This window comes from Saccostrea echinata, unplaced genomic scaffold, assembly GCF_033153115.1.
Source record: "Saccostrea echinata isolate AGI-Se365-2 ecotype Australia unplaced genomic scaffold, CSIRO_AGI_Sech_v1 ptg000001l, whole genome shotgun sequence".
Classification (NCBI taxonomy): Eukaryota; Metazoa; Mollusca; class Bivalvia; order Ostreida; family Ostreidae; genus Saccostrea; species Saccostrea echinata.
This window is the reverse complement of record NW_026889750.1, coordinates 45,054,315-45,079,993: the sequence shown is the minus strand read 5'-3', so window position 1 is coordinate 45,079,993 and position 25,679 is coordinate 45,054,315. Positions and strand designations below refer to the sequence as shown.

Here is a 25,679-nt window from a genome sequence, read left to right as displayed (position 1 = left end):
AGATAATTATAAGTTTAATAGGCTTTTATTGCTTTCGATTCTTTGGTTTATATACAAATGCCTTTCCACAAACTATATTCATTTTTTTGTTATCACTAAAATAAAAATTATTTTTAAATAGAATGTGGAAAAACACAAAGAAATTTATACATAAAATGTAAAATCACATAAAATAAGAAAAAAGAAAATAAGCATTGTCAATTGACAGAGTACATTGAGATACCGTAAAAACTCCCAATTCTACTATTTGATAACAGTATTGCAAATCAATCGGGCTGAAGAAGCATTGATATGAAGAGATGAAGAGAACATGTGTTTGGTAAATTATCAATGACCCTCTAACGTCTCTGATTGGTCCGCAATCTCCCTTGGATAATGCCCCGTTGGATGGAAGGCGTTCATATTTCAATCAACTTTTCAAACGCGCGATTCTGATTGGCTAAGTAGGTGTCATCGTCGAAGCTTAGGGCCTCCCGTGGGATATATTACTTTCCTTGGGGATATAGTTCCTTACACCGTACACGAGAATGCAACAAAGTTTAGACCCTCGAGATTCACGGGGCTAGCACCCGAGCGATACAGAAAACGGGGGTAAATAATCCTATATCTTTTTGCAAAAATAACGGTGCCAAACAATAAGATAACATTTCTCTTTTCTCTCTCATATGGGATTCGACGTAAAGCAATTCTCAACATCACCAGGCGACAAGATATATTTGATGCTTCAAATATATTATGCTCCATCAACAAGTGTGTGAGATTTCTTTACAAAGTTACAATGGAGTGTTAAATCTTTAGTGATTTCTAGTATTTTCCGCAGTTATGTTTTCTTAAGGAGATTCGGTGTTTCTTCTTTGTGTAATTGTACATGTTCATTACGGCTCCCCCACCCGTGACATCCGTTAGAAGTCCCGACCCCCCATCCATGAAGGAGGAACCCGTAGCCCCGGTCCAAACCAACCCCATACGGAACTGGATGCAGCCCACAACCCTGGACCAAGGGGGCAAGTAAGTATACGAGCTTATTATATTTTATCCATCACTTCACTAGTCCAAACATTGCACATATACGTAAACTAACAAGTGTGTCTTACCTATCTAATGTATTCAATGGGGACCACTATCTACTACAAGAATGTATCTGTCTGAGGGAAAATAAAAGCAAATGCAGAATTCTTCAGCTTTATCACCGGAAAAATGCACCGGCGATGAAAACCGAGTGCCAGAGTGGCCCCTCAGGTATTCAATCTGCCATTTTCCAATAAGTTTCACGTTTCCCACAGGAGACTAACTTTTACTTTACAGTGTGGGGTTCGGGAGAGCACATTTTGAAAAGCAGCCACCGAGTAATCTACGGAAAAGTAACTTCTTCCATTTTGTGCTGGCACTGTATGACCGGCAGGGACAACCCATTGAAGTGGAGAGGACTGCCTTCATTGACTTTGTGGAAAAGGATCAGGTCCGTATTCGAGTCGCCGGTTCTTTTTCTCTCTGTTAGCATTTCTGATCGTATTTCGGACCAAATCCCTGATGTAAATTAAAATAGAGTTGTTTAATTTCATTTTCCGGTTACATGATATTATGTTGGGAACTGTTCTGTCATTTATATTTTGAAGTAAAATTCCTGTATACGATCACTGTATGGAAAAAACTAGTATACTGATTTTATTTCATTCGGTTGTTTTCTCTGATTCATTTAGAATAAATCAGACTAAAATATTACGAAAACCCTTGATTTGTATTTTTTTTCCCATTAATTGCTTTCAACAAACAGTTTCAGAGTTATTTTTTTCTACTTCAGGAACTAGAAGGCCAAAAAACGAATAATGGAATACATTACAGGCTCCAGCTATTGTATGCTAACGGTAAGTTCCTTTGAATTTTTATTTATTTTATTTTCTCTTTTTTCTTTTTCTCTCTTTCTATTTTTTTTTTTGTGCAAAAAAGTATATATATATATATATATATATATATATATATATATATATATATTACGGCAATCCGAGTTCTGGCAATCAAAATAAAAAAATATTGGAAAACAAAGCACGATATACTGAATAATAGAAGACTTTTTAAAGTAAAGTTAATTATTACCTGTCAATTTTATACAAAGGGGAAAAACGAGAGTTGTTCTTTGTGAAAAGCACAAAAGCAGTATACTAACTTTAATTATTTGTCCATTTTAAATTCTCATTGCAATTAACGAGAAACAGCGACTTCACATAATTTTACGCTAAATGGATTTTGCATATTTTTTATTATCGCCTGGATGCATCGCACTGTGTCGAGTTTTTTTATGGAGTGTTCCTACACCACTTTTGTCACCTTTTACGGAGCTGATTGAATTAAGTCGGGGGAGAAAATGATAGTATCGAATAAACGTTTGTTTGAAAAAAATACATCACTCAAACCCGGACTTCATCTAAGTCGGTGGTAAAATAGTAACAAATAGATTTTCTATATAAAGTAGTTTGTTACACTTAGACCCAAAAACAATGAACCAAATTCGGCCCGATCTCCGAGTTCCACCGAATTCCGCCTTCTGACAGATGGCGGGTGAGATGCTGTCGAACTAGAAAATAACAGTTTCTTTAAATAATGGATCGTATTGATTGTATTAAGGAGAAAAAAAGGCAGAAAGCAAGAGAAGAAAGAACTGCATAGCTTATAATTTATTAATGTGAATCTTTTGGTTGTTGGAGCCGATTCTTTTTATTTTATTTTAGTACAGTATTAATTATTCAGTTTCCTTGAGTAAGATTTTCCTCTTCACAATAACGGGAACTGGTAGCTAAGCTTGGGATAGTACGATTCTGGTTATAACATCAAAAATGATGAAGACATTTTGTGTTGTCAGCTGTCCGTGGATTTTTCTCGTGTAACACGCTCCCTCCCCGAGATTATGGACACGCTCCAATGGTTTTTATCTTGGAATATCAGATTGACGATTCCATTAAGTATAGATGTAAATTGTTTTACCCTGTGATGTATTGTTTAACCATTAATTCCTGACCACCCACTGGTTAAATTCGTATGCAATTCCTTATTTTGGCTAAGATGAAATCTAAGACAAACGAGTTGTTTGGCTGGGAAGAATCTAAGAAAAACGAGTTAAACACAGCACAAAAAAGAGAAAAAAATATAAATAGATAAGCAAAAATTTTGACTTGGTTTTCTAAATATACAATTTAATTTATTAAATTTAATAAATTTAATTCATTAAACGATTTTAAGAAAGCAACGTAGAATTTAAAAAAATGCGTATAAATGCCAGTGATGTAATTTATCTCTTTTCTTTTTTAAAAAAAAAATACATGTGTTTTAAGAAGGCTAGATAAAATAGAAAAATATTGACTATATACAACTAGAACAAAAATAAGTTTCATGATACATGATTCCAATAAATAAATAATAATAATAAAAACCTCTGAAATACAGTGAATATTGATCACCAGTTTCTCTGTATAAAGCATTATAAAATACAATCAAATTATTAGTTTCAATTTTCATTCGTACCGTTATTGATGCGGTACAACAAATTATTCTAACACTTATAATTGTTAAAATGATTTTTTTTTCCCAGGAGTTCGACAAGAACAGGACCTCTTCGTTCGTCTCATCGATTCCGTCACAAAGCAGGTAGCGATTTATCCCCCATATATCTTTAATTACTTGATAATTGATAGCATTTTAAGCTAATGAATATGACTTGTAACCCAAGAAGTTTCTAATGCATGAATAAATATTTATCCGTTATTGCAAAAATTCCGCAGTCATTGGTTAGATGATATGCTGAATTTTCCTGGACAACGTGCCTTAAATTCCACAACTGTCAGGGTGTCACGAAAGTATTCCAGAGGTGTCACGGAAAATCGGCCGCTAAATCGCCATCTAAGTTTTACCGTTTTTGCAGTATCGTAATTGTGGAAGGATGGAGAAGAATTCATAATCTTCTCAACCTGACCTCTGTTTACATCTGATATTTATTAGGAGACGAAAATGAAATTTGTCCTATGATTTTCGAGTCTCATTTGCAAGAGGAAATGTAACAACGAATTATACACTATTCATTAAGCAAGCGATACCAGCGTTAAATTTCAGAGACAAGTTCTGTTTTGTATTTTTGTGTGAATATCCGGAGCATATGGCGAGTCGCTAAATTCTTGGTTATAGATGTAAATGAAGTCAGTACAATAGACCAATTTTCTCCTCTCGTATCTGAGAGAGGCGTTCATTGAATACTGCCACCGCGTTTCTTGAGTGAAGAAATAAGGCTATGAATGTAATTTGCCCGAGCGACGTCCGTTGTAAGCGTTTATATTACCAAACGGACTCAAATTCAGCATAAAATCAATTAATTGACGACTATGCATTGACCCCTGAAATATCTAAAATTGACAGCACTGTTCAATTTATTTGTAACGCCTTTTGAACAATTTTATTTTGAATTTTTCAATTTACTCCCATTTTTTAATTTTTAGATATTTTTTTTTTCATTTTCCTATAGGCAATTATCTATGAAGGACAGGACAAAAACCCAGAGATGTGCCGAGTTTTACTCACGCATGAAGTCATGTGCAGGTACTCAATAGAAAAGAAATCATTTATTGGCTCTCTTTTTTAGACCAACCAACCGAAAATTAATCAATGTTGGAAACGGTGTTGAGCAAATTTTACCCTTTTTAATTCTTGGCATAATTTTATTTATTTTTTTTTTTTAAATTCAAGGCCTATTGAAAATATGCACGTAAATAATTAATGAATTAACATTGTAAACTAGAATTGTTAACCTGATAATAATTATCCATTTCGTGCGTTAAATGTCAGCATTTTGAAACAATTATTCAGTTAATTTTACACGTTAGTAACAACTGAAACAAGCAAAACAGAGAGTGTTTATTTCTGTCAGTGAATACAAAACGTCTAACTGTTTTGTTGACAAGAGTCGAACACACAACCCAGTCCCCCTTCAACAAACAATGATAGCGTTCTTATCCCCCGACATTATATTTACATTCACAACAAATTTAGCCCCATTACTTTTCATTTATCACTGCCTTCAATCTGTTCCTCCTGTCTGAACCATCTGGGTCCGGTCTGTCTCCCCCATCTATGACCTCATTACTATGCCCCTCCCGCTGTGGGGGGACGTCCGCTCTTGATTATTACATATTGCTCGATTGATCAACGCCTAGGTTCAAACGTTTTTAATTAATCTTGTCTTTATGTGGAATCAAGCGAAAATTAAGCATGCAATCTAAGAGAATGATAAGTGAATTAATAGACTAAATGTTGTTGATCTGTCATTCGTAATTACTAAAGAAATTCGAAGTCATTTTTCATCGTATTTTACGCTTGTGATAATTAGAAAAAATTAAAATAATAATGAAAAAATAATAAAGGTAAATATGAACAGGAATATTCTAAATATAAATAGAGATAAATTTTATCCCTAGTTCATTAAGTTATTTTTTGTCAACATACATCTATGACCATTTTATTTACTTTTAGAGAAATTCTTCCTATATAATCTTTATTTTTTCTTCCTTCCAAAAACAACAAAGATTAAATTACTGCAATGTAGGCAGTTACCATTTGTATAATTTATCTGTGTGAGTTTTGTTTGTGGGTAATTTTTTTTCCGTGGACTTGAGAGCCTCCCAAAAAATTCAAAACTTTATTTACAAACTGTATTCACTTTTGAATCGTCGACACTTTTTCTCCCTTTGTTTTATGGTGTACATTAATTAATTACTTATTTCATTGTATGCATTTACTTCTTTTACGGTAACGAAAATATAATATTCTAAAGAGGATTTTTTCCCCTCATTTGAATAAAAAAGTACAATTATTTATTTATTTTTTTGTTTTTTTGTTTGTAGTCGGTGCTGCGACAAGAAAAGTTGTGGAAATAGAAACGAAACACCCTCCGATCCGGTCATTATCGACAGGTAGGGACTCTTTTATTTATTATTTATTTATTTTTCATTGGGTTTTGATACAAACGTCTGTCATTTAACGAGCACCCATCCCAAGGTGTTCAGTTTCTCGGGTCATAACCTTTATTTCCCGATATTAGCAATTTTCTTTAATTTTCTCTTTGAGCTGCTGTCTAATTACAAATCAGACCTTTCTTTGATATGTTCTCTTCCGACATAGCCAGCACATGTGTCAGACATTGAATCTGTCCACGTATGACGAGAAAACAAAACATGTCCCGTGCAGACCAGGTGTTTCCGTTGCCGAGACAGTGGCACCCCACGGGTCTAGAATAAGTGGTGTGATTTTCCGATCGTTTCCGATAAATTTTACAAATGACTAGAAAACAATTTACAGTAGATAGTGTGCGTAGGAATTTTATTGCTTGTTTGTGTTTTGCTTGACGGCTGAATTTTGAAAGTTAATGGTCACAGTGAAATGGGAAGATATATATTTTTGATATTGAAAACCTTAAGAGCACGTCTAGCAAAATCATTGAAGCGATTTTGAAGTCTGGTCTATTTTTCGATATTCCTTATTTGTCAGGAAACTTATTTCAATTACTTTGCAACCTTTTGTGCTGCGTGAAATACAAAAGCCTAATGTCGCATTAATCTCCACAGCAAAGACCAGCGCTCTCCGAGAGATTAAAAACTAGATTTATTTGCAACTAGAAAATGAGATAATATCATTTCTTTTTTGACCTGGTATTAATGAATTAATTCCGAGAGTTAATAGCGCAAAAACCGCCGAGAATGAAGTTCTTCTGTGGTGTCCCCTAAAAGATTTCTATAGAAACACTCTTAACTAGATCGATGGACCAGCGCTCGATTCAGTTTTATATGCAGCTTTATCAAGTGACATTTACGACTTGAAAATCTTAAAAGCAGACACCAGCTCCATATAGATTCTTTTTTTCCGGATTTACTCCAAATTATTTGGCTTGATTTCAACGAATTCCACAAATTTATTGCAGCCCGGAGGACCGGGCTGCTCTATACATATAAGTTTAAGTGTTGGTATATGGGGATTGAGGTGGGAGAAGTTATTCAGAATTAAAGGTTTTCTAAACATTAAAAAGATTGTTAATCAGAATGTTCTTTCCCTTTATAAATTACGAGATACACAATATATTTACTTCCATAAAGTGAATCTGTAAAAATATATATGTTTTTCATATTTAATATATAAAGTTGCTTATCATTTACTATCGAAAAAACGACAGGTCCCTTTTTTCAGAACATCGAATTTTACTTATCGCATAAAAACGTAAAAACGTACTTTACACAGTTCGTGTTTTATATTCTTAAGGTGAAAGACATTTTTGAAAATATGTGATGCATGTGTCTGGTTTCAAATTATATTTTATGCAGCCAACATTTACTTGAGGAATTGATAAAGTTTAAAAGGGTATCGTTTTTGTTCGATTTTCATCCGACTATAAGTTTTCAAAAATATTCTCGACTATCGTCTCCATCATTTAGACGCATGCCTTTTTCACACATATCGAAGCGGTTTGATGATGAAGACTCATTTCCATTGTTTACTTTATTTATTTCCCGGGCGACAATTGATGGTTACATCAATGTTTTCTTGTTTATGTTGCAAGAAGTATAAATTCAGTTTGACAAAGCAAAAAAAAAAGAAAGAAAAAAATTGAATATGCTGTGATCAGATATTGTTTTGAGATCAATTTAATGTCAAGCTCGTCCCATTCATTTTTGATTAACCACAATATATATTAGTATTGCGAGACACATTTACGATACAGCTGTTTAATTGTTTAATTAATTTACTTATCATTCGCTAAACTATTACGAAACCATTTCCCACAAATCCCCGGGGGTAGCCATTATGCTTACGTGTTGTTGCTGCTTGAATGAAACCGTGCGCGTTTCATTGATCACATATCCCCTGGGGAAGATACAAGTGAGAAAGCGGCAGAAGGATTATTTTCGGAGTAAAGTGACTACTCCAAGATCGTTGAAATCTTCTCGTCTCACGTGCTACAGTCATTTACACAAACATATGTGTTTATTTAGTATTACTTTTACTGTAGACCACACCCATGATAATACAAGTTTAAATCGACCTTATCATAAAATACATGAAATGAAAATATGAATTTTTGAGCCTTCAAGATTATGCCTTCAGTAAATTCATTTTTTTCAAAGATGTGAATTGCTTTAAATAAAGTTTCAAAAGTATTCCACACACACACACACACACACACACACACACACACACACACACACACAAATAGATAAATAAGAAAAATAAATAAATAATTTAGTCTGTAAACACTAGATACACCATTATTTACTTTCTCAGTATTCAGACCCTTTGATATTTCCGACACCTTCACATACCCCAGATCATTCCATAGATTTCCCAGTGTAGACCGAAATATTTACTGTAAAAATACTTTTTACACAATGTAAATTTCTCAGAATTTAGAAAAACAGGGGCAGACAGTTGAAAGAGGAATTTCCTGAGGTTTCATCGCCTCTACGTAACCAAGGTGACAATTTGGCACGTCATATTTCCAATTTACTTTCACGAGCGTAGTTTTATTGTCAAATAATTTTGTATATCCATGCACTTTTCTTTTGCCTTAAGTTTGAAGCGAGGATTTTGGTCTTCTACTTCCATTAATCTTTCACTAGAACGACTAAAACAAAGCAACAACTATATTTATTAGTCTGTTCATTTTGGCCGATGATTTTTTGTGGATGGACTAATTGACGTTTATGATTTTTATGGACCCTATCTCTCTGCATCAACCCAAGCTAAACAGGATTTACTGAAAATTCCTTTCAGAAAAACAGTGGTCAATTCCAATATCAATAACGATTTTTCTAGATGAATTATTTGTCAAATTCAGAAGATTAGCAAATAAATGGAATAAGATGATGCCTAGAGCTTTTAACCGCTGCTACAATGCATTATGATATTACTCTGCTGAACTTGTAATTATTTTAGGACTTCTAATATCCATATCAAACGGCCGTTAAAACCATATCTTAAGACACTTTGCTCACGGTTTGTCATCGAGACAAATCACAACACGATTACACTGTTAAGTGTTTTTTTTTTTATAGACAAATATGCACGATTTCAAAAATATTGGGGTTATAACGATGTATCAATCAAAGGACTATTCCAGTACATTTTTTTTGTTTACAAAGATAATTGGGTAGAAGTTGTGTTTATTGTTTACTTCTTAAAAAATGCTATTGATTTGATATAAATCCCTTCCCAAATAAGCCTTCTTAGGACTTTGAATATAGTATTTAGAGTTTACAGTCCGCTAAGGTTATTTATACAACGCTGCAAAAGTATTTCAGTTTTATGATTTTGGAAAAAAATTGTCATGATATCATTATCTAATGTCCTTACTGACATATTTAATTTTGTCAAATAAAATCTGCAACATAGTCATGTTGCAGATTTTATTTGACAAAATGAAATATGTCAGTAAGGACAATAAAGTAATGTTTTGTTTTTCTTTTGGTAAATATCATGTCCATTAGATTGGATATGAACTTAAAAAGAAAAGTTACTTATAAAACCTTCTTTTTGTAACCTTCTTTAAGATATAATGAATCAGTTTAGAATTGTTACACAAGTCACACAGAGCAGTCAAAAATCAGTTGACAGATCCTCTAACAGTCGGGGTCAGTTTGATGACATCCTCTTTTCCAGACTCCCGTAATTTTGGTCCATCATCATATAATCATATTGGTAAAGTTGCAGGCCCGAATGCTGGTCTATCATTTCTCTGTCAGTGATGGCTGTTAAAGCGATAGCAGGCTTTCAACTGCACCATTACTACTGTTAATATGATACCAAAGAAGCTCACACTGGCTCGTTCAGATGTGGCGGTGACTGAGCGACTTCCAAATTAAGTTTGACAATATTTTTATTGCACGCCGATGCCTCCAACTTCAAGGAACCGGTAACATCATGATCGCCCGAAGATGATACGTGTCTTAATAGGGTGTGTTAAGTCGTTCTCTTTGTCTATTTTGACGATCGACGTTTTGCAGAATCAATATTTGGAAACTTATTTTTTTATTCTCCAAATTGGTGTGTCTGCAAAATATAATTCACACTCTCCAGTAATTTCTTCATGCTAAGTTTGTGTTGGGCTTGAAGCGTCATATAGTTCCTTTGTGTCTGTTCAGTCTTAAGATGCCAGTAGAATTTCTAAATTCTATTTCAGCAGAAATGCAATATTTGAATATATTCAGAAGGAATAAACATGAAAACTAGCACATATACCGACAAATTGTTATATTATTCTGTGTATGATATGGAAACACCATATAAAACAGGCCTCACAAATAATTCATGATTTCTGCTTTATCCATCTCCTAGACCCAATCGATCAGACAAATGCTGATATCCCCTCTCATAAAAACTGCCGGTTAAAGGTGCCAAACATTTGAATTCCATCATACATACGTGTAACCACCATATTACGATATTATTATTAGGCAAAATCCATTTAAAAAAAAAAACACAGCTTATAAACACAAACGATATTGCTTTGAAATTTGCAGATGTTCGATTTTATTTTCATAATAATGAGCATATCACAAAAATGTTCTGAAATGTTGAAAATAAGTAGATTGAATAAAACTCTCTTTATGTTTAGTTGGTGCGTTTATTATGTATGTACATTATAAGTAAACTCTTATTTCATCAAATTAATCTTCGTTCAAAAAATCAAACTGACTTCCATGCCTTCTCTTATGTAATTCATAAAAAAGTTAGTGAGGATCTCGCGGTGCAAGTCTCTGGGGTTTTTCCTTAATTGATAAGTAAGTGTTCGAAAGAGCGCTTGTTCATCGTTTACGGCACGGATTTTGCCTTTTCGGTGTCTCCGATAGAGAGATATTGCCTTGATCATATCTACCCGACTCAATTTAGCGGCCCCTGGTGGGATGAATTTAACAAATAAAACTTACGATCTTTGAATGAAGATGAGAAGCACTATATATTGCTGATTATGAAGGCTTTGGTTGCGTCCCTGCGGAATTCTCGCTTGCAGAGCAATACCGAAGTCCGTAACAAGCAGCACTCCGAACCCGATAATTCTATTTCGCCATTAGTTTAACCCGGGGTTCTCGCGGGGTTTGGGATCTTGAATATTCATACGCACTATTTGGTATAATTTGTCAAGAGAACAATTAGCCTATTAGGTAGGTTTGTTAAATCTATTTAGACAAAGGGTCCCTGATGTCTCTTTATGTTCACAAAAACGTCGGTTCTGAAGAGGAGCTTCGTTAACAATGCTTCATCGCCGCCATTCTATTCTTTTCGTCGTTATCTGATGCAGATCGAACTTGTTTGTAAATACAGTTTATAAACACGACTAAATAAAGATAATCAATATCATTCCATAATTAGCAAATGTGCATAAAAAGTAACAAAGGAATCCTACATCATGAATCATAAAGAAAACAAATTAATAAATGTACATTTAAAAAGAATTTTCTTAAAATGTCGCAAAAACAAATAATTCATGACAACTTTTGCAGTAGAAAAAAGAATGTTTCAGGATCGTTTTAATAAATTTTTGAAAATCTTTCCCAACAAAGCTCTTTTGACGTAAAGAAATTTGGACAAGTAGGAGAGAATATTTCCATTAAGAATGATGGAAATGGTCTAGTTTTGGCCAGAGCCATCCATCATGGCGACCATTTAGCCGTGCTAATACGATTAACACTCTAAGTTGTCTGCTGACGACCGAGAGGAAGGCGAACGCGGGGCAGCCATTACAAAATTTACTACAGGGTGACAATGTTTATGGCGATTTGAACTCGGGCCGCAGATGGATACGTATGCAGAAGTCGCCGAGAGCCGATAATTGAAACTGAATTTGTCATTGGTTTGTTCAGAAATATATTTTGTCATTTATCCAGGGCCAGTGATTGCTCTTGGTTTATATGGCGACGTTGATGGTATAATACAACCCCCACGGGAACTTTGATCCTCATTTTCTGAGTTCAGAATTTTTATTGGAATTCAGAACGAAGGGAAAAAGTTCTATAAATGAGAGCAAAAACCTTTATCTTAATGTGCTTTCTGTCGAAGAAGCTCATGAGTTAATCAACTTCCGCTGGAAGTGATAATATTCACGTGCCCCGGATATAAAAGATCTAATCGCCACGTGGACCTCTCGCTAATTATCATAAATTACGAGCGTTTTGCCTTTTGTGCCTACACTTCTGCTAGGTTACCGTGATAACCGACGACCCGACTGATATGTTGTGGCTGCTGGCAGTTTCCGATGAGAAATGAAACGGAAAATATGGCAAAATTGTCACTAGAAAAGCAACGAAAGCTTATTTGTTTAAGCACAAGCGGAAAAAAAATCATCAAATAAGAGCTTTGCAATTCAAATTTACATCTTTAAAATTTATCAAACTGTAAACTTTAGGATAAAGGCATCGAAATTATCGCAATATCTATTATACAAATGGAGAACGAAGCCGAAGTCATCGACATCTTGTGAACGAGTCAGTGGAATAAATTTGAAGTCTACAATCCTTTCCTGTTCGTATAAAACGGAAGGTTGACTGTCTTTAGAAATGTTGGACGACTAATTAGAGAGAGAATTCCCGGCGGTTTCGAATTGGTTGGAGAACAATTACGTTAGATAGTTAGTAGTCCTGTCGAGGACGGATTCGTGACGTGGCAGCGGTCTCGAGGGAATGTTCCCGCCATGATGTACGTCTGCTTCGTCCAACAGATCATTTCTTGTAACTAAAATTCTTGTCCAAACTATCTTTTCAGGATCTTCGCTCTTTCGATTTTTGTCTTATAATTGGATTTATCAATTCTGGAGGAATTCGTTGAGCGATCAGTTAATACTGTATTACTATAAAAAGTCATATTCACATCTGAAGTTGTTATTTCTCTTAAGTACTAGTATTTTTAAACCTCATTTAATAATTATTTTAAAAAAGAAACACAAAATCGTGATTTTTTTCGTCTTTTTTTTGGGGGGGGGGGGTGTATTACAAAAATTTGTCTTGGCAGGTATTCATAACATGTTTTTTAATTGGGGGGGGGGGGAGGGGAGGGTGTTACAAAATTTCTCTTGGCAGGTATTCGTCATAATACATGTCATTGTAAAGAGCGGGGAATTTGTTTATCTTTTGATGTAACATTGTTTAAACTGCTCATTAATGGCTTTGCCACAGTATCTATTTCACCTTTTCGCAGAAAGGAAAATATAAACCCTCGTTACTACATGTTTGTTTGTGTATTTAGGACTCTCTTGGGAACTAATTTTCACTTGGTGTATCACTCCGCTGTAAATGAAAACATTTGTATTCCCTTCTAGCCTAACACTTTTTCAAACAATAATTACCACAGGCGGATGACTCTCCGAGGAAATGAAATGTTCGCAGTTTTCTACCGTAACTTGTCTAAATAAACTAACTTAACATGTTATTGGAATCGCATTACCGTGATGATATTTAGCCATTTATAATCAACACATAAACGTCACAATTAATCTACGAAATATGTTTCTACAATAACAAACTATTGCCAAGAACACGTTAAGTTATTGACACAAAACGTGATCATTTCTACACAGATTATTCACTAATATTATATAATTTTTCCACACTATAAGTCAGTCTGTCAGTTTAATGTCGTGCTTTCTTCTCATTGTCATTGATCTTTGATGTGTGAAATCCAAAGACAGCCCGAGGAGCACACGTTGGGTTCCTCTAATTGCCGTAACCCCTTTAACCCTAAGCACCTAACACAACCGACTCCCCCATGAGAGTACTTGTTCAATTTAGTTTCGTAGCGTATTTTGCTAATCAACCCGATTTTTGGTTTTACCCCAGTCTTTTGGTCCTGTGATCAATAGTGCATTCTGCAACTAGAATGATAGAGTTGTATTATCGTCAATATTTCTGCCTTCAAATAGGTCCACAGGGAAGAGATGAGAATATCAGTGCAACAGAAAAAGCTCTGATAAGACTTTTTCCCAGGATTAGTACATTTCTGCTAGTATCTATTCACTGTAACAACAGCACATGCTTTTATCAAACAAGATAAAAATCTTTTACACCAGAAAAACAATATCATAGCAAAGAAATCGTTCTAATACTTTTGTTAAAAGCTGACAAAATGGCATCAAATGTTGTAGTGTGAAAACATTGAAAGCTGATCATTAAACTACAAAAGACAAAACAATGTTTCAGAAACTTAGAAAGCAGTACTAAATTATTAAATTTCTATCGATTTGGAAATTTGAATTCTGCAAATTAAACATTGCATATTTTGCGAGCCTTTGCTGCGGTCCTGTTATGATCTTGTTGATTGATGTTGTATCGTTAATTAAATAACTTTTCCCGTGTCATACGAGACCTGTTCCGGAAAGCTTTAACAAAATATCATTAGTTGATGGTTCCTGTTGAACGCCAGCAATTCCGATCCGACTTTGTCTCTTGCTCTCATTCAATAACAATAATGGTCTCTATTTGAAGTGTGTCGCTACATGCTATCGATCGGGAACGGGACACAGGTATTACCGACATTAATGTACCGATTCCGGGATGCTATGTCGTCTGATGTTTGGAATCAAATGGTGCGATGACTTGAAAATGATGAGGAAATTGCAATATTTCCGCCATTATGGATTAACTTGTCCAATCAACATAACACGCGGCATGAAAGTGAATCCAAACTAATTTATTACAATATAAAGTTTTTTTTTAGCATCTGTTTCTGTATTCCATTACTATATTGAAAGCTTATGCATTGGTAGGTGTGTCTGTCTGTATTCATTTTTTTTTTAAACGCCATTCGTATGGTTTTGATCCGATTTTCAGTGGATCATAATACAGAAATAGACTAAGATAATTCATTTAATTTCGACAAACTATGTTGCCATAGTAGCAAAAAATAGAAAATTCATGTGAAACTATAATCCTCCTACACTTGGATTTATTTCATTTATATGCTCCAAGACTCATAATTCTATTTATAGGTGTTACCAATAGCTCTCAGAATACTAGTGAAAATCTTTCAAAGTGTTGCTCCTCCTGTTGGGTTGATTTCAGTAAAACTGTACAAGTTTGAAGCACCAGAGTACACAGTTTTGTAATTTAAGGCTATAAAAAAGGTTTCAAATATAGGTACTTTTTTCCCTTCCTTTATTAATAGCTGCAGTCTATTCAGTTACTTTGGGTTCCCTTCCTTTTTTAAATGAATGAAAATAAATAATACTCTGTAGCATTTTTTTTTAATGAAAAATTCTCTTCTGACGGTAAAAAATAAATTCTGCAATGCATGTATTACTGAGGATAAATAAAAGGAATCACTTTTTGGAGAAAAAAGTCTGAACGTTAAAAATTTAAATAAGCTTCAGTCGATTGTAAAAATAATAGAGTATGTGAACCGTACGTCTATTGATATGTATGAGAGATTGTCGGTAGACGACTAATTGCTTTAGTGTAATTCTGGTACGGTTTTACACGGGAAGTCTCACGAGATCTCAGATCAAATCATTTATTGATACGCAGGTAATTTTCTCACTCCACTTATACAGGCCTCTTGGGGGATAGGCTTACACATGAGCAACAATCGTCCCAGTGGACTGCCAGTCAGGGAAAAATAAGAGTCCGAGGAAGGAGGGACTTCCTTCCGGGTACATTTTGTGACTCTTTAGAAAAAAAGGCATCTACTTATTGTTTCCCGATTAAAGTATAAATGCTTATTTTTTTTTTCATCGTAATCATGATTTTTTCATAACAAAGAGGTTCAGACTCTTTTAAGGTTGATCGGTCCAGTTGAGACAAGACTTGGAAATATTATATTTATGATATAAAGACCTTTGTCCGTTATTCGATCTCTCCTCTGTAGGACTAATGGCTAGTATCACACCAAGAAATAACGGTACTCCGGCAAACGTTCCGAAATACCAGGCCGGGGTACTGCATAATTGATGTTGGTATTGAGCATTTGATAGAGGAATTGATAGTGTATTTCTTCATTACCTGCTACCAGAACTAACCCTTTACATGCAATATCGTCATAAAAACTGGGCCGAGTTTAGCATTCATGCTTAACGAGAGACTTTTGTCGATTTTGTGTTGTCATCTTCTGATGCTGTAATGAAAAGCTACAAAATAAACCTGAAAATCAAAATGATTTTTAAATGAATCTCTGGCCAGATGTGAGAAGTGGTTGACTCTGATCAGTGTGCTGTGTCAGTACTGTTTTATTGTCACATCCCAATGATTAACAGGCTGTTATCACAACTCCCATCTTCTCTTAATTTAGAACAATTCATGTTGTAGACTGACGGAATCAATGATCTTTGTTTTGTAGGTTTTTCTTAAAGTTCTTCATGAAGTGCAATCAAAACTGTCTAAAGAACGCGGGGAACCCGCGAGATATGAGAAGATTTCAGGTACGAACTGTTCCGACCTTTCATTGAATGTCTTAATATAAATATCAAAAATAGTATTGTTTATTACCAAAGAAATAAACCACGTAAACGGTATTTCGAAAAATAATGTGTTATGTTTGAGGAGCAAAATAATATATTTTTGTTGTTGTCTTTTTAGGCGATTTTAAGTCTGGATCACCTATTTTCAAGTTTCTTTATGATTTTTTTCCAGATAAAAAAATTGCTTAATTACAATAAGTTTTTTTTCTTTCTTGGTAAGCGGCATTTTATAATGAGTTTGTCGTTCTATAATCCTAGTTACTGGAGAGAGTTAATGCTTTATTTGAGCGCGGACTTGTTAAAACGAGGATACTCAATCTCAGAAACAAAGAGGAACTCTGATCATTTACTCAATCCATCTCCTTCTAAACCCTTTAATGATATTTATAAAATCTCTAAAAGAATGTTGATGTATGGTTTTTGAAACTCTAGCATTATATTTAACCTAATCCCCAGAAAATGAGACATATTGATAAGATTAGGAGCTCTTCAGTGCAGCCTCTTCAACGGAGGCAGAAAAGGTGCTTAGCCTAAGGCCGCTCGGGGATTAGGGTGTTTGTCAATGGCTATTAGTTGAAATTTGTGTAATAACAAAGAATAGGTGAAAAAAATGAAGTCTCTTAAGACAGAATGACAACATTGATGATAGTTCGATGAATAAAGTAAGATGATTATCAGAAATTGATCTCAGGAACAACTTGTTCCCTCGTATGAAATATACACCAGAGACGGAGTAGACGTGCAAGGGGGAAAATGAGCAATAAAACCGGATTTTGATGTCTAGGTCTAATAAAGTTTGATTTTATGTACACATCAAAAACATTTAACATTGACACATTGGCTAATGAATGTCAACCTAATAACGAATATAATATAATGAAGAGTGAAAAGTAAAATTGCAACTTCGTTTATTTATTCGTATTTTTACAGGTGGCTATTTGTACGACTATTTCTGTAGACGGAACATTGCTAGCCGTCTCGGATAACATGTTTGTTCATAATAATTCCAAACATGGACGAAGGGCCAGACGATTAGACCCAACAGATGGAGGTCAGTCACTGCACACATCCTCACATCTACTGAGTCGTTTCAAACAAACAAGAACTCAGATTTTTTTTTTTTTTTGTTATTTTATAAATATTTATCATTACTTTTCCTTTTTTATTTTATTTATCTTTCACCGTAAAAGAGAAAACCGTTTGTAGCGGTATGACAGACAGAGGAACGATATTAACTTTTGAAAAACACTTCTTCCTCATAGTAAATTGTTTTTAGTCATTTAATTTGTATTCTATTTCGATTTAACTTTTCTTCAACTTCATTTTATTTTGTTTTGTTTTATTTAGTAATGTGTCAAATATTCACCTTTCATTTTTTTATCCGTTTATCAGATTTCTGTGTTGTTAAGAGTTATTTTAAGTACGCTTTCTCAGTTTCAGTTGCTAATACTTTGTCCAATTACACTTCCTTTTATTTCTTTTGTTTGAACTGCAACTCACAAAATAGTCCATTTAAGTCATCTTTGGTATTACTTAGTGAATGATAATTATTCAAGAATGTCCAAACTAGTGCGATCGAGTTACCTAGAAGACAATTAAACATTTGATGGCAGATTATAATTTAAATTAAAATAACAATAGCGCACTCATCCAGACCCCATAACACACCAGCTGTCTAAAATCTGATTCTCCCCGACACATCTGTTCCGGAGTGGCCGTTCTTTTACCATCTGTACTCGTGTTTTTTAGATTAATGAATTTAACCCTCCCCTCTCCATAAGACAAAGTCGCTGGTTCTGGTCTTTAGTGAGGAAAAAGACAGAAAGCTATCAAGCTTTTCTCAAAGAAGTCGAGCGACAAATGTGTCGAATCAATACACACTTGAAAAATATTAAGGGCTTTCTACAAGTTCTCGAGTAAATCAAGAATCCTTTCCCTATTCGTCTTAAGCAGGGAGATGAAAATAATTGCAGCAAATTGATGACATTTAGGATGCTAATGTCAGTGATTGTAGCTAATTTGTGTACACAGCTAACGCAGAAGTGTTGGCGGGACAAACATTTAACAAAAACGTACAGCCCCATCATTTGTTTACCAAACACTTAATCAAGGTTTTATGATTTTAAACAAGACTTCGAGGAGTGAATGCTTTATGTCAATGCATGATTGATATACTAAAGTCAAGTCTCAGCCATTTTGCATGCCAGCTATAGTTCCATTTATAGCTTAGTATAATGGTGTGAAAATAACTGACACGCGAATATTTCTCATCTCTAGATGCTTGGTTTTTTGCCGACTCGTACACCTCCAGGGCCTTCGGTCGCTACCCCCGGGACGCTGGGGTCATCAGTGAGTATATTACCTCTCAGCCTATAGGACAGCCATGTAATCATCTATAGATTCTACCACCACTTCTACATAGCGTCCTCAGTTTCTCTTTATTTTGCCTTTCTTGTACTCAGAAACACCACCTTGGTTTTGCTTCTTAAAGTTTAGTTAAAACACTCATCTTTTGCCTAAATGTTTTAAGTTTTCTGTCAAGAAAGAGTCAGTCATTATTCTAGACCACTTTTTCCCCATCTTTAGCCACGCCCACGATCAAGGCCATTTGTCCCAGTGAGGGATGGACATTAGGGGGTACTACCATTATCATCATTGGAGATAACTTTTTTGACGGACTTCAGGTGGCGTTTGGTTCCGTGTTCGTTTGGAGTGAGGTAAATATCTGTGTTCCTACAAATATGTCGTTTATGGCTTATTAGAATAGAATATTCAATTAAAAATATTGCACAGAGCTCCAGGAATAAAATGTACATGTATAAAGAGAGAAAACTTAACGATATTATGATATACATTGTAATTTCAATATTTTCTGTTATGACAAAAATTACTTTTTTATTAATACATCACTTTCATTCGGTGCTGTTTCACCATCTAACATTTGAAACCTAGAATTAGCGTCGGTAATCAAGTCCTGTTTAAACTGAACATGGAAATTTAGCATTTTAATCTCCGATATCATCTATTGATCGTGCGTTTAACCGTTTTATTTAAGAGTCAAAATGTAACGGTTCTCTATACCTGGGTCACGATTTGGCAGATGGTTGCTGTAGATAGCCGTGCTACGATCAGTCCTCTTAAAAGCCCAGGAAAGATGAGTAGCATTCACATGGCATTGCTGGAACGACCCGGGGTTATAATTTCACATTCTGACACACAACAGAGCAGATTTTATATTCTGATTACACATGATCGAATTTATGTTTAGTTGTATTTCATGAAATATTTGAGAGAGGAAAAATTTTCATGTGCTCCCACAATACAAATGGACAATTCGTTCCTTATTCAAGTCGAATCGCCATGAATTAATGATGAAAACCCAAAGATGAGCGGAGGTATAGCATCTCGAGATAATTAATTGAAAGTAAATGTCAACCAAACGACGGAATAAGAGGCCCTAATTGTCAGCTTTTGGTCCTTCCAAGGCGACGAGCTTAGCTCTAAGAACATCAGTATTGTTTTGTTTTAAATATTTACGAGTTATATTGTTGTCTTACACTAGTTTAATGGTCGCAAATCACCCGAGCGCAGAAATCGATGGCAAAAGAACAGATATAACTCACCAGAATGTATAAAACGAGTCTCAGTACCGTATCATACCACGCGAGGGCGAATGATATGAGTAACAATGTTGTCCTAATAGTGAAAGGATTTACTACAAAGAAATAAAAATAATCACGAAAAACGATTTTGTTGCAGAAAAAAATGTTGATTTGTTTGATTTACTTTGCGTAATTTTAAATTAGAAAACATTTTTACACAAGCTATAGTTGCTGAAACAATACAGTTAGGCTTGAAAATATTATAAACAGTATGATCAGAAATTAATCTTCCATGTTTGAACAGTATTTAGAATTTTGTATTTATAATCTGTTAGTGGTGGAATTTATTTCTTATATCTAGATTTTTTTTATATTTATAATCTGTTTATTTCTTAAATATAGAAAAACAAAGTTTCTTCCATATATCTCATCACATTATCTTGATGACGTTTCAGCTGATTACGTCACATGCCATCCGTGTTCAGACACCTGCTCGACAACTTCCAGGTGTGGTAGAGGTCACGTTGTCCTACAAGTCCAAGCAGTTCTGTAAAGGTGCACCTGGGAGGTTTGTTTACACAGGTATTTACTCTTGGGGCTTGTTGTATATCTTAAAAATTGTGAATTTATATAATATAAAACATGTTTCTTTTACTTCATCAATAGCTTTAATTAATCATTAGAAGTAGATATTCACTGTACCTTAAATTGATAGATAACAAATAAATATCACATTCCTCAATTTCACTCCAGTTAATTTTAATTGCTGATTGAGTTTTATCACAGGTTGTATCAAATACTGAGATGATACTTCCAATAGGCCAACTTATATATTATCTCAAAAAGACTGTTTCAATTCTTAATGTTCAATATTTGCATATTTTAAGATAATTAAAGTGTTCTTGTTGATTGCATTTTTATATCGCAATTTAAAGTTCTGTAATATGTCTCAAAGTGTTGTCAGTAGATTAAAGTAGCTGTAAGATTTTATCGAAGGTAATTTTTCCTGCTGTATCGTCCTCTGTTTTGTTTTCACTAATGAAAACTAAAACTTGGCAGCTTTTTCTTTGACTTTAAATACGTGCAGAAGGAGCTTGGCCGAACAATCAATAGTCATTACACATGCACCATTGAACTGACTGAGAGTCTAATATCGGCGTGGAATCGTAATGAATATTTCCCGAAGTGATAATAGCAATCTATAGAATCTCCTACCAAATGAAAAGAGTCAGAGGCTGTAATTTTCTAGATGATTATTTTAAAAAACAAAATCTATTTTGTAGATGTGACATCAAGTCATTTATTATATCTATTTCGTAGAGGGTTTGGTAAAAGTATTAAAAAATAAATACATTCGGGGTTATAAAATAAAAATATGTAATTTACATAAACCAGCAACTGGGGGCGTGTGCATGACTCCACCCACTCGGTTCCAATGTAAAAATTACGCGCATTGCATGATGCGCGAGCTTTAAGCATATTTTTACTTAAAGTTCATCAATTATTATGTTGTTCAGGATTATGAAATACGTTTTAGAGTTGTTCTATTAAATTATTTTCAGCGCTAGCGGAACCAACTATTGATTACGGATTCCAAAGATTGATGAAGCTCGTCCCGAGGCATCCCGGAGACCCTGAAAGGCTTCCGAAGGTACTGAACGCTCTAATCCAATCAGAAGTATGATATTCTGAACAGGTTATCTGTGTAATATTTTTCGTGTTTGCTGTGGAATTTGGAAGCAGTATGGGGTATATTTCTGTACTGATAAAACCACGATAGTCCATTATAAATACCTGTTATATTATCTACGATACACGCATCTTATATTGATATGATAATAACTTAAACAGGCTTGTCATGCTAGAAAAGCTGTTTAGCGTATGTTTAACCGTTGGTATAAAGATTACCTAAAAATGTGAAAGTATCTTATACATTACAGATACGAACAGCAGTTCAGTTTCATATTAGATAAAGCGGCTCCTTTGTTTCATTCAAAATTGGATGCTGATTATTTTCAAAGAAATACTGAATATATTTATTTTGGATTAGAAATTTAATGTCCAGATTTTACATTAAAAAAAAGAAAATATTGTATAACTAAATTTTATTGTTTCGTCATTTAAAGACTTTCATCTTAAATTAATGGAATAAATCTGAGAATATATAAGGTCATAAGAAAGAGTAATTCAGGAGAAAAAAAATGAGTTTTGAATTCTTTGAAGGAGATCGTCCTGAAGAGAGCGGCCGATTTAGCCGAGGCTTTATACAGTATGCCCAGAAACCCCAATCAACTATCCCTCCCACCTCCCAGGTCTCCCGCGATGACCAATGGCTCTCCCATGTCTAGTTTTAATCCTCCATATTCTGGACAGTTAGCAGTCAGTATCCAGGACACGAATGGCCAGTGGGAGGAAGGTGGGTTCATCACACACTTTGTTCGTGATTAATATGTACATGTATGTAATTCATATGTAAATAACTACCTGATCTGGACACTCACCGGTCAATAGGTAAATCCAGGAAAAATACAGTGCATGATGATAATGTTAAATCTTATATAAATGACGTATGTTTTTTCAGGATTTTGAAATTTTATAATTCTTTTCATTGATTAATTTTAAAATTTTAGTAAATGATTTATTACAACAACTTATTAACTATCTGTCTTTTATTAAGTAATTATTTTTTTTAGATAACCACAAAGATATTCTACATGAAAGTTGTTTTTATTATTATTTTTAAGGCTACACAAGGGGTCAAGGTTCCAGTTTGTCACCAAGAGGTTACGGTTCTAATGGATCCACGCCCCACAGTAACGGAAGCGGATATAGTTCGGCAGCCATGAACGGGTATCACGCCCCCACCGGTGGTCTTGGAAATATGGGTATTCATATTTTCTAACATTCTTTTTCATCAAAGCTGTTTGATTTTGGGTCCCCTTTAGCTCGCCTTAGCCGAAGGCCCAAGTGAGCTTTTCTGATCGAAATTTGTCTGTCGTTGTTGTCGCAAACTTTTCACATTTCATCTTTTTCTCCAGAACCACCATTTCAATTTCAACAAAACTTGCCACAAAACATTCGTGGTTAAAGGGGACTCAAATTTATTCAAACAAATGGCCACACGCTCTTTCATGGGGAGGTAATTAAGAATTAATGAAAATATAATGGCATCTCTTAAAAATTCTTCTTCTAAAGTGCCATTGGGCCAGAAAGGATGAAACTTTTTGTGTAAGCTTCTTGATATAGTGTAGATTCAAGTTTATTCAAATTATGACGCCCAGGGGTAGGGTGGGGCTACAATAGGCGATCAAAGTTTTACATAGGGATATGTTTGAAAAAAATCTTTAAAAATCTTCCTCTCAAGAACAGCAAAGCTATGATTAGTCATATTAATATGGAAGCATCCTCAGGTAGTGTAGATTCAAGTTTGTTCAAATCAAAACCCCTGGGGGTAGGGTGGGGCCACAATAGGTGATAGAAGTTTTACATAGGAATATAGATGGAAAAAATCTTTCTCAATCTGATTAAAATCAGATCCTTTGATCCGCTCACATAGATCACTACCTTGTGTAGCGATCTATGTGAGCGGATCAAAGGATCTGATTTTAATCAGATTGGAATCTTTCTCTAATAAGCAAAACAGAAATGATATGCAGGCATCCTCAGATAGTTTAGATTCAAGATTGTTTATATCAGGGCCCGTGGAATAGGTTGAGGCTACAATTGAGGATCAGAATTTTACAAGTTAGTTTGTAGGAAGAAATCTTTTGAAGAGTTGTAAGACCACAATAAATAATATAAAAAATATTTTTTGATTATGAACCCTGGGTTAGAGTTGGGCAAGAGTCAGAGATCCAAATTCACATAATGCATATTTTTAAGGAAAAAAATCTTTTCCAGAACAGCAGGGTCTTGTTAGACATATTGATTCATCCTAGTGTAACGTGGATTAAATTTTGAGTAAATTATAGCCCCTCAGGACTAGTTGTTTGTCCACACTATGGAATCAAAAAATTTTTATGAAATGAAAGAAGGGACTTGGAAAAAATCTGATGAATAACAGTAGTGCCTTATTCAATCCGGTGAGTGTTGTGGCCCATGGGTCTCTTATTAGATTGTATTGTAACTTTTTATAGTGTTGAAGAATTATTTGAATTGTGCAAATAAAAAATGAAAGTTAGATAGAAAGGAAAACCCTCCTCAATGATAAAATTTACCATAAAATGTCGGAAAATAACCCATACAATGTTGTCTTTATTTGTTACAGGTATGAGCAGCCTTGTGACCTCACCTTTTTCTAGTGTGAATCCTTTTGCGCTTCCAACGTGTAATGGACAGACATATGGTAGCTCCATTATATCGCCTGCAAAATGAATCAAAACAAAATAAAATGTCAAAGACGGGATTTGGTGGTTAGTAATTAATTTATGTACGATTATAGCAAGAAAATTCAGAGTCATGTCTGGGTTGGAATTGCCGGACAGAGAAGGGACCCAAAGTGACAGGGACTTGTTGTTCTTGCCACTGCGCCTTATATTGTTCACTTGCTCACTTGATCGTAAAGTGTACACATCCATCCTGATTTTCAAATGTCATCATCCACAGCAGTTCCAGTGTGTATCAAAACAAAATGTATCTTCTTTTTTAGCTGTTCATATACGAGAAGCCTTGACATTTTTGCAACCGCTAGAATAATACTCAGTCTTTATAAGGATTCTCTAGCTCAATATTGTGGTTATAACTAAGTATATAAATCGTTACCTTTGTTTTACACACAATGTTACAGTTTTGTTTAATTTGTTTACAAGTGACTGTGTTGACAGTAGTCTTTAATATTCTTTACTATATACATGTATATTATATAACGTTGATTCTGCTGCCTTTCGAGGGCTAGATTTTGTATTGTAAAGAAATCACGTTAAAAAAACTAGAAGCTGATGTATGTCATAAGATTCCTATTATACTTGTAGGATAGATTAATTATCAATATTGAGATTTCAATTATATTGACCAATTAGCCCCTTCAACTGTGTTTTTTGCTCTTTCTTTCAATAATATTTCCTGAATGAAAATAAACGGCTGCATAAGACATACTCTGTTACTAGCTTGAACCATTGTTATTGAATAGAGCCCTCTATGTGTAATATTATACATAACAAACCCGCCTCTCATGTAATATAATCTTGCTGTAGATTAAACTTCTCTCTTTTTCCCCTTCAGCTCAATATTTTTCTTCATACAAGGAAGTCTGAAGTTTAAAATTGATATTTCTGTTAATCTTCCATTCAGTATTTTCTTCTTTTTTTTTAAAAAAATAAACATTTTAATTTATTGTTAATTATTTTTGTCTAGTCATTACATTACTGAATTTTAAATTATGTTTTGTTTTTTAATCTATCGCTTTATACAAATATCTAGTCAATTTTTCAGAGTTTTGTGCCAATGCATTTTATTTTTATTTTTTCATGTTTTAGTTTTAGTCATTTTTTGTATCAGCAAAATTGATTGTTCGTTTCCATTTTCAGTAATTTTATGATAAAGTAGATTTTGTTTAAAAAGATCTGTCTTGATTGTAGTGTTGTAAACACAGTATTTTTAGAAGACCGTCTAAA

At 34.3% G+C, this 25,679-nt stretch overlaps 1 protein-coding gene across 2 annotated transcripts; it reads left to right on the top strand.

Annotated features, from left to right (window-relative positions):
* Positions 1-501: 501 nt before the first annotated feature.
* On the top strand, positions 502-25,427 carry LOC133192529 (transcription factor collier-like). Of its 2 annotated transcripts, XM_061328524.1 has the most exons (15): positions 502-1,008; positions 1,306-1,459; positions 1,802-1,865; positions 3,584-3,639; positions 4,508-4,581; positions 5,883-5,951; positions 16,345-16,426; positions 17,396-17,516; positions 18,743-18,814; positions 19,052-19,182; positions 20,523-20,649; positions 21,630-21,718; positions 22,291-22,483; positions 22,812-22,952; positions 24,335-25,427. In XM_061328524.1, exons 1-15 carry the CDS (start codon positions 869-871, stop codon positions 24,439-24,441), a joined length of 1,620 nt encoding a protein of 539 aa, XP_061184508.1. In that variant the 5' UTR covers positions 502-868; the 3' UTR covers positions 24,442-25,427. The 2 variants fall into 2 exon arrangements, with proteins under 2 accessions (XP_061184508.1, XP_061184516.1); XM_061328532.1 differs by lacking the exon at positions 18,743-18,814.
* The last annotated feature ends 252 nt before the right edge of the window (positions 25,428-25,679 follow it).

Bases quoted from the DNA above. Each gene is read 5' to 3' on its own strand.
- LOC133192529 (XM_061328524.1), top strand. From the start codon at position 869: ATGTTCATTACGGCTCCCCCACCCGTGACATCCGTTAGAAGTCCCGAC. The intron at 1,460-1,801 runs GTCCGTATTCGA...TTTCTACTTCAG, and splicing joins ACTTTGTGGAAAAGGATCAG to GAACTAGAAGGCCAAAAAAC. The intron at 18,815-19,051 runs GTGAGTATATTA...CCCCATCTTTAG, and splicing joins CCGGGACGCTGGGGTCATCA to CCACGCCCACGATCAAGGCC.